This window comes from Oryx dammah, unplaced genomic scaffold, assembly GCF_014754425.2.
Source record: "Oryx dammah isolate SB20612 unplaced genomic scaffold, SCBI_Odam_1.1 HiC_scaffold_11200, whole genome shotgun sequence".
NCBI classification, from domain to species: Eukaryota; Metazoa; Chordata; class Mammalia; order Artiodactyla; family Bovidae; genus Oryx; species Oryx dammah.
Window position 1 is genome coordinate 14,783 of NW_024080593.1, and position 11,122 is coordinate 25,904.

General features: G+C 67.6%; 2 protein-coding genes across 2 annotated transcripts; one reads left to right on the forward strand and one right to left on the reverse strand.

Moving 5' to 3' along the window:
* Positions 1 to 175: 175 nt before the first annotated feature.
* On the forward strand, positions 176 to 4,066 carry LOC120860781 (F-box/WD repeat-containing protein 5-like). The gene is made up of 9 exons (XM_040236497.1): positions 176 to 297; positions 809 to 1,024; positions 1,175 to 1,332; positions 1,633 to 1,807; positions 1,966 to 2,114; positions 2,189 to 2,606; positions 2,818 to 2,965; positions 3,037 to 3,249; positions 3,332 to 4,066. The coding sequence occupies exons 2-9, from the start codon at positions 832 to 834 to the stop codon at positions 3,573 to 3,575; spliced, it is 1,698 nt and encodes a 565-aa protein (XP_040092431.1). The 5' UTR covers positions 176 to 297; positions 809 to 831; the 3' UTR covers positions 3,576 to 4,066.
* A 4,171-nt stretch (positions 4,067 to 8,237) lies between these two features.
* LOC120860782 (TNF receptor-associated factor 2-like) lies at positions 8,238 to 10,690 on the reverse strand. Its single transcript, XM_040236498.1, has 3 exons — positions 10,322 to 10,690; positions 9,792 to 9,940; positions 8,238 to 9,403 (listed from the first exon to the last, which is right to left on the reverse strand). The coding sequence occupies exons 1-3, from the start codon at positions 10,599 to 10,601 to the stop codon at positions 9,185 to 9,187; spliced, it is 648 nt and encodes a 215-aa protein (XP_040092432.1). The 5' UTR covers positions 10,602 to 10,690; the 3' UTR covers positions 8,238 to 9,184.
* Positions 10,691 to 11,122: the final 432 nt, after the last annotated feature.

An 11,122-nucleotide genomic window follows, 5' to 3' on the forward strand; every position in this document is an offset into this window, starting at 1 on the left:
GCGGCCCGAGCCACGGCCCCGCCCCCGCCCCCGGCAGCCCCTCGGAGGAGGGTGGGGGGCGCTGGGCGGCCTCGCCCCCGCCCCGCCCCGCCCCCGGCTCGCCCGGCTGCGTCCGCGCTGGCCTGCGGCCAACCTGGCAGGGGTCCCCCAGGCCAGAGGGCAGAGGTCAGGGCCGGTTGGTGCTCCTGGCGGCGTCTGGGACGGGCGGCCGCGCCGGCCCTCGTCCCGCCGGCCCGGAGTCTCTCCTGGGAAGGACCTCTATCCCATGCTGACCGCTCCGAAGCCTGGGGCAGCAAGGTCAGAGATGGTGTGCAGGGGTCACCGACCCTTCCTTTCTGGGCCTCGGAGCGGTCACCAGCTCTGGCAACCAATGTCTCCCCGGGCCCCTGTGAGGGGGAAGTCAGAGGGCCCCACCCAGAAAGCCTGTCCTCCTGAGGAGAGGAACTTTTGGGGTGACGGTCCCCCGAGCCCATGGCAACTCCAGCTCCAGCTGGACCAGGCCGGGAAGCAGCGTGTTCAGGGAATCGCTGGGCCTTGCGGGACCTCAGAGTGCAGGGTCCGAGGAGCACGGCTGTCTAGGGGGGCTTGGGGAAGCTCTTGGCTCCTTGGCTGTGCAGGCAGTGCCAGCCGGCCCTCCGCACATGCTCAGTCCAGTGGAATGCCCAGCAGGGCAGTTGGTGGAGCAGGAGCACCCGCTGGGCTGGCTCGGCTCCGCTCAGCCCCGGGCTCCCGTGCCTCTCCTTGGGCCTGGGGGCCAGTGTCCTCCCTGGTCCCACTGGCAGCTAAGGGGGCTGTGTGTGTGTTTCAGGGCCGCCTGGGCAGAATGTCACGATGGACGAGGGGGGCTCACCCCTGCTTCCAGACAGCCTGGTTTACCAGATCTTCCTGAGCCTGGGCCCGGCCGACGTGCTGGCCGCCGGGCTGGTGTGCCGCCAGTGGCAGGCCGTGTCCAGGGACGAGTTCCTGTGGAGGGAGCAGTTTTACCGCTACTTCCAGGTGGCCCGAGATGTGCCCCGGCACCCAGGTCAGCACCGGCCCTCAGCTGGCTGGGGACGGCCGGGCTGGGCCTCCCAGCACTGGGCCTGGGAGTGGGGCCAGAGGGTGGGCAGGGCGGCCCCCGGCTGCCAGGGCCCGGGCTCCGAGGCCCGCGGCCCCAGCATGACCCTCCCCACAGCGGCCACGTCCTGGTTCGAGGAGTTCCGCCGCCTCTATGACGCGGTGCCCTGCGTGGAGGTGCAGACGCTCCGGCAGCACACCGACCAGGTGCTGCACCTCAGCTTCTCCCACTCGGGCTACCAGTTTGCTTCCTGCTCCAAGGACTGCACGGTGAAGGTGAGGGCGGTGGCCCCGGGCGGAGGTTAGGGCTGACAGTGGCCCCCGGAGAGGGTCGGAACCTGGACGGCCACCCGGGCTGGGAGGCCGGGGCCGGGCGGCCCTGACTGCCTACAGACGAGCAGAGGGCCCTGTGCGCAGCTGCGCCAGAGCAGGCCGGAGCCCCACGCACTCACAGGCCTCGGGTGGTCTGAAGGCCAGAGACGAGGGACCCCACCCGACGGCAGTTTCCGGGCGCCGGCCAGGAGGGGCCCCGAGAGCGGGCTCACCAGGCGTGCCTGCTGGGCGCCCCCCGCGCAGATTTGGAACAACGACCTGACCATCTCGCTGCTGCACAGCGCGGACATGCGGCCCTACAACTGGAGCTACGCCCAGTTCTCCCAGTTTAACCAGGACGACTCGCTGCTGCTGGCGTCCGGGGTGTTCCTGGGGCCCCACAGCTCCTCCTCAGGAGAGATCGCGGTCATCAGCCTAGGTGAGAGAGGGCTGGGGGCGGGCGGCCCGACCGCCCCGCCCCTAACGCCCCGCCCCTGCAGCCCCCGCCCGCCCTGCCCCTACCGCCCCACCCTCCGCCCAGACACCTGCGCCCCACCCCTCCAGCCCCCGCCCGCCCCTTCCTGGTGCTCCCCTCAGACACCTTCGCTCTGCTATCCCGGGTTCGAAACAAGCCCTACGACGTGTTCGGCTGCTGGCTCACGGACACCAGCTTGATCTCGGGAAACCTGCACCGCATCGGGGACATCACGTCCTGCTCGGTGCTCTGGCTCAACAACGCCTTCCAGGTTCGTGCGGGGGGGGCCCTGTGGCCGCCGCGGCCTCCCGCAGCCCTTGCCTACCTCCGCACTCCCGCCCCCAGGACGTGGAGTCGGAGAACGTGAACGTGGTGAAGCGGCTCTTCAAGATCCAGAACCTCAACGCCAGCACCATCCGCACCGTCATGGTGGCCGACTGCAGCCGCTTCGACAACCCCGACCTCCTGCTGGACGCCGGCGCCCCCGGCACAGACTCCAGCCGCGTCTTCGACCTGGGCGGCGACGGCGAGGACGAGGAGAGCGACCCGGGCCCGGCCCGCGCCAAGGGCCTGCGGCGCCTCCTGGACGGGCTCCTGGAGGGCCGGGCACAGCCGCCGCTGCCGGAGAGCAAGCTGGAGACTAAGGTGGCCGAGCTGCTGGCCCAGGGCCACACCAAGCCCCCCGAGCAGGGCAGGGCCGCCGCCGGGAGCAAGCTCCTCATCTTCACCACCGGCTGCCTCACCTACTCGCCACACCAGATCGGTGAGGGGCCTGGGGCGGGTCCGTCTGTAGGCAAAGTCCGTTCCTCCTCTTGTCTGGGGTGGGGGTGGGGGGCACGCTCTAGTCCAGCACTGCTCCCCACTCACCCCTGGGCAGGCAACGTTCAGATCTGGGGGTGCAGGGCAGGCAGCACCCCGGCTGTCTGGGAACTGCCAGGCACCGAGGCGCCGCCCCCACCCCCGCCCTCCTGCAGGCATCAAGCAGATCCTACCGCACCAGATGACCACAGCCGGGCCCGTGCTGGGCGAGGGCCGGGGCTCCGACGCCTTCTTCGATGCGCTGGACCACGTCATCGATGTGCATGGACACATCATCGGCATGGGCCTGTCCCCTGACAACAGGTGGGCCTCTGTGGGCGCCTCGGGGGCGGGCGGCGCTCCGTGGGCTCACACTGAGCTGCGTGCCGGCGCAGGTACCTGTACGTGAACAGCCGCGCCTGGCCCAGCGGCTCGGTGGTGGCCGACCCCATGCAGCCGCCACCCATCGCCGAGGAGATCGACCTGCTGGTTTTCGATCTCAAGACCATGCGGGAGGTGAAGCGGGCTCTGCGCGCGCACCGCGCCTACACGCCCAACGACGAGTGCTTCTTCATCTTCCTGGACGTCAGCAGGGACTTCGTGGCCAGGTGGCGGGGTGATGCCGGGGCGGGGCGGGGCAGGGGCAGTGTCGGGGGCGGGGCGGGGCTCACCGCACTGTCCGCTCGCCAGTGGGGCCGAGGACCGCCACGGCTACATCTGGGACCGCCACTACAATATCTGCCTGGCCAAGCTGCGGCACGAGGATGTGGTCAACTCGGTGGTCTTCAGCCCCCAGGAGCAAGAGCTCCTGCTGACGGCCAGCGACGACACCACCATCAAAGCCTGGCGCTCGCCGCGCACCGTGCGCGTCCTCCAGGCCCCGCGCCCGCGCCCACGCCCCTTCTTCTCCTGGTTCACCAGCCAGAAGCGCTGAGCCGCTGGGCCTGCCAAGCACGCCCGGGGCCCTTTCCCAGGGCTGAGCGCCGCCCAGACCGCACAGGGGCAGAGCAGCTCGCCACAGGAATGCCTTAGGAAGGGGGCCGGGAGGCCGCAGGGAGCGCGGCCTGGCCCCCACCATGCCCGCACACACACAGCGCCTCCCACAGCTGTGCCGCTCAGCGCCGGGCAGCCAGGGTCACCTCTGACTGGCCCGGGGTGCACAGAACACTGGGTCCCCCGCACCTCACCCCTCCCTTTCCCCTGGGCCCGGGCCCTGGGCCCGTCAGCACCACGTGTCTCCTGGCAGCCCCTGTGGGGCCTGGCACTGTTCATGGCCTAGCCTTGCCCAGGGAGCCGGGGCTCCCTCCTCTGGGAGCTGCCCAGCATCAGGGCTGCAAGGCAGGTCAGGCTGTCATGAGCCCAGGGGACCTGCATGTCACTGCTCACCTGTTCAGGGTCTGAATAAACAGTTTGCAGGAGCACAGCGCTGACCAGTCTCTGTGCAGGGAGGGGTGTGGCATCTACTCGGGCCCTTGGTGTGCTTGCTGGATAGGGTAGGGGGCCCCAGGCCACATGCTGGAGCTGCCCTGAGCCGGCCAGCGGGGACTCAAGTTCGCGTCCCCAGCTATAGCCCCCCACCGTGTCTAAACAAGGCCCCTGGCACCAACTCCTGAACAGGTCCACTGTGTGCCCGCTCCCTGCCAGCAGGGGACACAGGAGGAGTCTGACGGCAGGCGGGTGGGCCAGCCGGCTGGGGAACCGGAGCTCTGCTTGCCTGGGCGCCTGTGGAGCTACCGGCTCAGGGCTTGGAGTCCTCAAGGGGGCCTTGGCTGGGGCAGCGGCAGAGCCCTGTGGCGCCTGGCACGTGGCTGGCCACAGCAGAGGGGCAGGGGTGGCCCCGGCCCTTCCCAGGGCTCGCCCGGCCCTTGTGTCATCTGGGGGCGCTTGGGGTGGGGGCCCTGACGTGGCGGCAGGCCTGCTGAGCAGCCCCGCAGGGAGCAGCGGTGCTGGACTGCGGTCGGCCCCACACACGGCACCTCAACACGATGGTCGAGAAAGGCGTGGACAGGCCCTAGGGGACCTCACATCCTTCCAGCCAGAGGCAGTGGTGAGCAGGGGCCAGCCCAGTCGCCTGCGGGGTCACAGTAGAGCCGGCCGCAGGGAGACGGGCCAGGCAGGGCCAGGCGCACACAGGTAAGCTAGCCTAGGAGGACTTCAGACCAAAGGGCAATGTGCCTGGAGGAGCCAGCCAGCAGCACAGCGGCTCCCCAAGGACAGACCCCAGGACCGCGTCGGAAGCAGGGGCGCTCACAAATCACATCCCTTGATTTGTCTGCAAACCGCTGGACCCGTGAGAACACAGGAGGGGCCCCAACAGCAGCGGAGCCAGGGTGCACTGCCCTGGAGCCGCAGGCAGGAGCCAGCAAACCCCATGGACGCTACTGGTCCAGAGGAGCTACAAGATGAAATAGGGTATATGTTTAATTGAAAGCCGTCAAGGAGATACAAAACCTGTAAAGCAGAAGCAGCAGAGCAGGAATTGAGAACAGGCAGAAACTGACATTTAAAAGGGAGCTGACGGGAGAGGGACAGCGACTGGGCTGAATGCTTCGCACAGAGAAAGGAGGCTGGGCCTGGCCCCGCTGCTGCGGAATCAGACGACAGCAGAGAAGCAGAAACCCGCCAGAACAGGAACAGGGGCGCCTGGGAGTGGCTCTGCAGAGGAGACGGGCCCCAGGGTGCGAGCAGAGGTCTGATGGAGGGCAGGACCCCCACTCGAGCCTCCAAGCTCAGTAGGGAGCAGCTCAAGGCCCCGCCCCTCCCGGGCAGAGCACGGTGGGCCCATCGCCCAAGGCTCTGAAGACGGGACCGGGGCAGCTGGGCCTCAGGACCGCACCTCTCCCCAGTGCCCACCTTCGATTGCCCGGCCTGCAGCATGGCCGCCAGCCCACCGAGGGGCGGGAAAGGGGCTCATGAAGCGGACTGAGTGCTGAGAGGTGGGGCGACCTCTGAGGGCTCTGTGGGCCCAGGTGCGGTGCCTGAGGAGAGGCCTGACGGCCAGGCCACAGGCGCCAGGTTTCAGATTGGGGGCCAGACGGGGTGCCGGCAACCAGGCCAGAGGGAGCGGCTTGAGAAACAGCCCATGCAGGGCTTGTGAGGCCCAGGAGCCCCTCGACTGTGGGGCTGCTCCCGAGGATCTGACCCAAGGCCTGGTGAGCTCACAGAGCAGTGCCTGCGTCCCCACCCAGGGCTGGTGGAGCACACACAGGGGGCCTGTTCAGAGAGGAGGGTCTGCGTTCCCGCCCAGGGCTGGGGGTGCTCACACAGGGGGCCTGTCCAGAGAGGAGGGTCTGCATCCCCGCCCAGGGCTGGGGGTGCACACGTGGCCCATCGAGAGAGGAGGGCTTGGGGGGGGGACAGCAGACGTGGGATCCAGCCCACAGGTTGCGGTGGGGCCATGAGCCTGAGCCTAACCAGACCCAGACCAGATGACGTCCACGTCGAGTCTAATGCACAGCAGCCCCCAGAGCTGGGAGAGATGCTTGGAGATGCCCAGAGGTGCCAGCCCCCCAGAGCCGGGGAGAGACGCCCAGAGGTGCCAGCCGCCCAGAGCCGGGGAGAGACGCCCGGAGGTGCCAGCCGCCCAGAGCTGGGGAGAGAAATGCCCGGAGGTGCCAAGCACCCAGAACCGGGAGAGAGACGCCCGGAGGTGCCAGCCACCCAGAACCAGGGAGAGAGACGCCCGGAGGTGCCAGCCACCCAGAGCCGGGGAGAGACGCCCGGAGGTGCCAGCCACCCAGAACCGGGGGAAAGACACCCGGAGGTGCCAGCCACCTACATCTGGGGGAAAGAGATGCCCGGAGGTGCCGAGCGTATCCACATGAGCAGACAGGGCTGTGGCGGCTGCTGAGACACCTAAGTGAGCATCACGCGCCGTGCCACAGACGTTAGGGCAGATACGTCTCAGCAAAGAAACAAACTCACTAGACAGACTCAACAGCAGGATGAAGTCAGAGGAGAGCCGGTGAACGTGACTGAGGACAGAGGGCGGAGAGGAGAGCAGGTGAGGGCGAGTGTGGGTCTGAGGGCTGTGGGCAGAAGGAAGCGGTTCAAAGTAGCAGCGGCTGACAACGTCCGCAGATTTGGTGGAAGATACAAACCTACAGGTTGAAGAAGCTGAGCAGGACTCGGGGACAGCACACACCCCTGGACACAAGTAATCAGAGGTGAGAGTGAAGACAGGACGCTGACGGCAGAGAGGAGACGCAGCTTGCCCAGGGGACGGCGCATGGGGCCATGCGGCCCTCCCAGAGACCCAGGGCCGCAGCAAGCAGCACTCTGGGTGGGCACGCCTTGGCTTGCGGGACCTCCACTTCCAACCGGGGATTGAACTCGGGCCGTGGCGATGAAAGCCCGGAGCCCTAGCTGCTGGCCCACCAAGGAGGCCCAGAAGCAGCCAATCTTCCGAGTGCTGGGCAAAGGGGGACAGCCCGGAACTCGGTCTGCAGTGGGAAGGCCCCGCTCTGTTGGGCCTGGTGGAGGTGCTCTCCCGACAGGACACGCCGTGAGCAGGAGGCGGCAGCAACAGGAAACCCTCTCCTGAGTCCTCCAAGCGTGTGTGGTGACTGACCAGGGAGCGGCCAGCGCCGCCGCCTGACGAGGCAGCCGGCCCATCGAGCAGACAGAGCTGTCCCACACACGTGTGCAGCGAACAGCAGGGCCTCAAAACACACGCGGCAGAAAGAGACACGTCAGAAGTGACCGCCGCAGAGGCCAGTGCTCCTCTCTCAGCGAAAGGCGAAGCCAGTCGGCAGAGGCCGTGGAGACACAGCCGAGCCCTCCCCGGTGGCTTCCTATGCGGCCCAGACGGAGTCGCACACCGGGAAGTTGAAAATGGAGAACTGATTCTCTCCGAGTCCTGGAGGCTCAGGTCGGAACTCACGCGGCTGGCAGGGCCGCTCCTGGGGAGGCGCCCTCCCGGGCTCTTCCTGGGCTTGCCTGCTGTCTTCGGGGCTCCGGACACAGCGCACACCCCGAGCCTGCGCTCCCCTCTGCTTTCCACAGGCTCCGGGCGTGCTGGGTTGCACCCAGCCTAGCGCCTCCCTTTAACTTCTCTCTGTAAAGGCTGTCGTTCCAAACGAGGTCACATTCTAAGAAGTACCTAGAAACAGCACTTTGTAGCTTTGGGGGAACACAATTCAACTCATGAGGACCATCAGCCATGGATCTGGCACATGCAGGACGTGCCCCTCGCCGACCGCAGCAGCACCAACAGGTACGGGACTCTAGGCACTTCCTCCAGCCAGGAGGGGTCCTGCCGAAGCTGCAAGCCTGTGCGCAGGACTGGGCGGGACGCAGGGCAGCAGGGACGCCATGCCAGCCCTCGAGACGGACGCGGGCAGGTGTGTGTCTGTGGGAGCAGAGTGGGGAGGCAACAGACGGGGGGGCTGGTGTTCACACCCCGCCGTGCTCAGCACGCCAGGCTCTCCACCCTGGGGCAGAGGACGAGGCCCCATGGGGGACGCGGGGCACACGTCTCACACGTGGGCGACCCCACATAGAGACGGAAATTACACACACAGCAGAGGGCCCGGGTCGGTGAGGGCAGCGCCTCGGCTAGCCGAGGCGGCGCGAGGGGGAGGAAGCAGGACTCCGCTTTTCTGCAACGCCTCTTTTTAATTAAAATACGTAATTCAAAACGTGTACGTGGTTAACTCTGGGCACGGAGTTGGTAACTCTCCGTGCTTTGCTGCTGTTTAATGTCTCAACCAGAGCAGTGAGAGCGGCGGTGCTGAGGGAGCCTCCCCGTCCCGCATGTCACGGGGTCTCTGAGGACCTGGCCCTCGAGTCTCCCAGGCGCGGTCACGAGCACAGGCGGGTGTGGACAGCCAGCGGCCAGGACCTGCGCCCAGCCGGAGGCCCCAGGGCTGAGGCCCCGACAGGGCCCACCAGCTGCATCCCGTGCTCAGGCTGCCCGGGCTCTGCCGCTGTCAAGGGGACCCCCAGGGCGGGTGAGGGCTGCTCCTGGGGCGACTGCACATCAGGCCCCCACTGAAGACAAAGCCACTGGCACTTTCCAGGCCTGGGGCCCCGCTCTCCACGCAGCCCCTGGTGAGACCTGAGGGAGGGAAGCCGCCCAGCAAGCAGTCTCCCAGGAGAACAGCCGACTTCCCTGAGGTCCACGGTGTCCGGGAGCCACAGGCACTCAGGGTCACTGTCCCCAGGGCCGGAGCCAGGACAGCCTGAGCACAGAGAGCTGAGAGTTTGCCAACACCTCCCCGCACGGGCGGGGAAGTTGACGTGTCTCTCGGCAGGGCTGGGCCCCCCCACCCCCTGCAGGGCAGGGGACACAGGGCACCCCCCGCGTGCAGCCTGTCAGCCTGGCCCAGCAGGGCTCTCCTCCGAGCGGCAGCCAGGCCCAAGGCCGACCCTCCTCTCCTGGGCTCCTTGCGGCCGCCCTGCTGCAGGCTGAGGGCTCCAGGCCTGTGGAGCACACCCGCCAGGGACACACAGCCCACAGCCCGGCCCCACTCAGGACGGGCTCTTCAGGACTGAGCTCAGCAGGCGCGCAGCCAGCACAGGGCCACGCTGCGCGAGAGGCGGCTAGAGCCCGGTCAGGTCCACGATGGCCTTGATGAAGATGGCGTCGTCACGCACGTAGGAGTTCTTGGCCTCCATCTTAGAGACAGGGCAGAAGAGCGGGCAGCCGCTGGCAATGTTCATGTCGGTGACCGGCCTCTGGAAGGAGGACGAGGTCACGTCGGGCCTGAAGGCATCGATCACGTGCTCCCGGCTGTTCTGATCCAGCAGCATCAGGGTCACCTGGGAGGAGACCGCCCGGGGGCGATGGGGTCACGGCTCTGCGGTCGGCTGGGCTTTGTCCGTCTGTGCCCGGCCCGGCCCATCCACTGACAGAGGCCCGAGGCTGGTGCCGGCGCGTGGCCTGCGGGCCGTGGGGCTTCTCTCTGAGAACACTTGTCTCAGGGGCGTTTTCCCAGCAGGAGCTCCCAGCTGCCCCGGCCCAGGAGCAGCGCTCCCTGGGAAGAAACACGACCCCGCCCCGCGCTCGGGGACGCCACATCCTCCGCGAGGGACACGGGGCTGTGCGTCCCCTCACTTCCATCTTGACCTAGACCCAGACCTGGATCCCTGGCTCAACCCAGCAGCCCGCCGCCCTGGCACACAAGCCCTGAGGCAGCCCTCCACGCACCTTCTGGTTGAAGGGCCAGCGCAGGAGGGCGTCGTGCGGGCCACGCATCAGCACGAAGAAGAGAGACAGGTGGGTGCCGCGACCCGTGCCATCCCCGTTGAGGTAGGCGCGCAGGCACATCTTGTAGCCGTACCTGCTGGTGTAGAAGGCTGTGGGGGAGGGGGGTGAGCCGGGCCAGCCGCGCGGCCTCCCCACAGCGCCTGCCACCCAGCCCGGGCTCGAGGAGGGGTCAGCCACTGGCACAGACAGACACAGAGCGCTCAGAAATGGGGCCTGAGCATGAGCCCTGCTGGCCCTGCTGCCGGTCGGGGGGCTTGGGCTGGGTCAACATGCAGCTCACAGGGCTCTGGGCAGAGGGCCAAGGTCAGCCACCCCCGGTCTGGACGAGCCTCCCGTCCAGCGAGGAGCGGAGGGCTGAGCAGTGGATGCAGTGGGGGTGGACGTGTAAGAGTACGGAGGGTGAGGAGCAGGGAGCAGGCCTGCAGCAGAGCCCAGCCTGGGCGTGGGGGCGGGAAGGCCCAGAAGAGCACCTGGGGAGAAGATGGCGGGCGTGCGGCCAGCCACGGCTTCCTGGCGCTTCCTGGAGAAGTCCGAGATCTTCCAGATGAACACGCCGTCGAAGGTGGACGCCTCCATCTCGAGGACCTTCTGCTCCAGGTCGGCCATGGCCAGGTCCTTCAGGCCAATGCTCCTCTCCAGCTGCTGCACCTGCGGGGCGGGGCCGTGAGGACGGGCCTCCACCAGGCCCTCGGAGAGCAGCTTCTGTCCAGCACGCGCCAGCTTGTGGCAGACCTCCACGCCTGTCCCCATCTCCAGGAAGACGGCCCCTCGCCTAGTGCCTCGGTCTTCCTGGGGTCAGCTGCCGCAGGTGGGTTCCGTGCCCCCGAGACCCCCACCCAGGAGGTAACGCCGTGTGGATCCACACAGGCAGCAGGCACGGGCCCCGCAGCCACCTCTGCCCCGTTGGGCGAGGGGCCCAGAGGAGTGATGCCAGGAGCCAGCACGGGAGATGGGAGATCCCACCCATGACAAGGTCGCGCGGAGGAAACCTGACAGGCAAGGCGGATGAGGACTCGAGGGACTCCCTGGACCTGCTCGAGCATCCACCCCGAACCAGAACCTGCCTGCCTGCTCTTTGCTATAGTGTGCCTCTCACCAGCTCTTCTGATGTTAGCAGGGGGCTATCCCCGCCACCTTTCTCTGGAGAAAAGCAGCTTAGGGCTCTAAGTTGATAAGTCTCCTGGGCAGGAAAAGAGTATTTCAATTCACACCCCCCTGTTAGTATTCTAGCTTTCTTGACAGGTTTTTCCGTACTCTTACAACTGGCGCAC

What these genes read in the sequence shown, in the direction of transcription:
- LOC120860781 (XM_040236497.1), top strand. Translation starts at nt 832, where the DNA reads ATGGACGAGGGGGGCTCACCCCTGCTTCCAGACAGCCTGGTTTACCAG. An exon ending in AGATGTGCCCCGGCACCCAG is followed by an intron (nt 1,025 to 1,174) that starts GTCAGCACCGGC and finishes CCCTCCCCACAG; the next exon opens with CGGCCACGTCCTGGTTCGAG. An exon ending in CTACTCGCCACACCAGATCG is followed by an intron (nt 2,607 to 2,817) that starts GTGAGGGGCCTG and finishes GCCCTCCTGCAG; the next exon opens with GCATCAAGCAGATCCTACCG.
- LOC120860782 (XM_040236498.1), bottom strand. Translation starts at nt 10,601, where the DNA reads ATGGGGACAGGCGTGGAGGTCTGCCACAAGCTGGCGCGTGCTGGACAG. An exon ending in GCCCGCCATCTTCTCCCCAG is followed by an intron (nt 9,941 to 10,321) that starts GTGCTCTTCTGG and finishes CCTCCCCCACAG; the next exon opens with CCTTCTACACCAGCAGGTAC. An exon ending in GCTGGCCCTTCAACCAGAAG is followed by an intron (nt 9,404 to 9,791) that starts GTGCGTGGAGGG and finishes GTCTCCTCCCAG; the next exon opens with GTGACCCTGATGCTGCTGGA.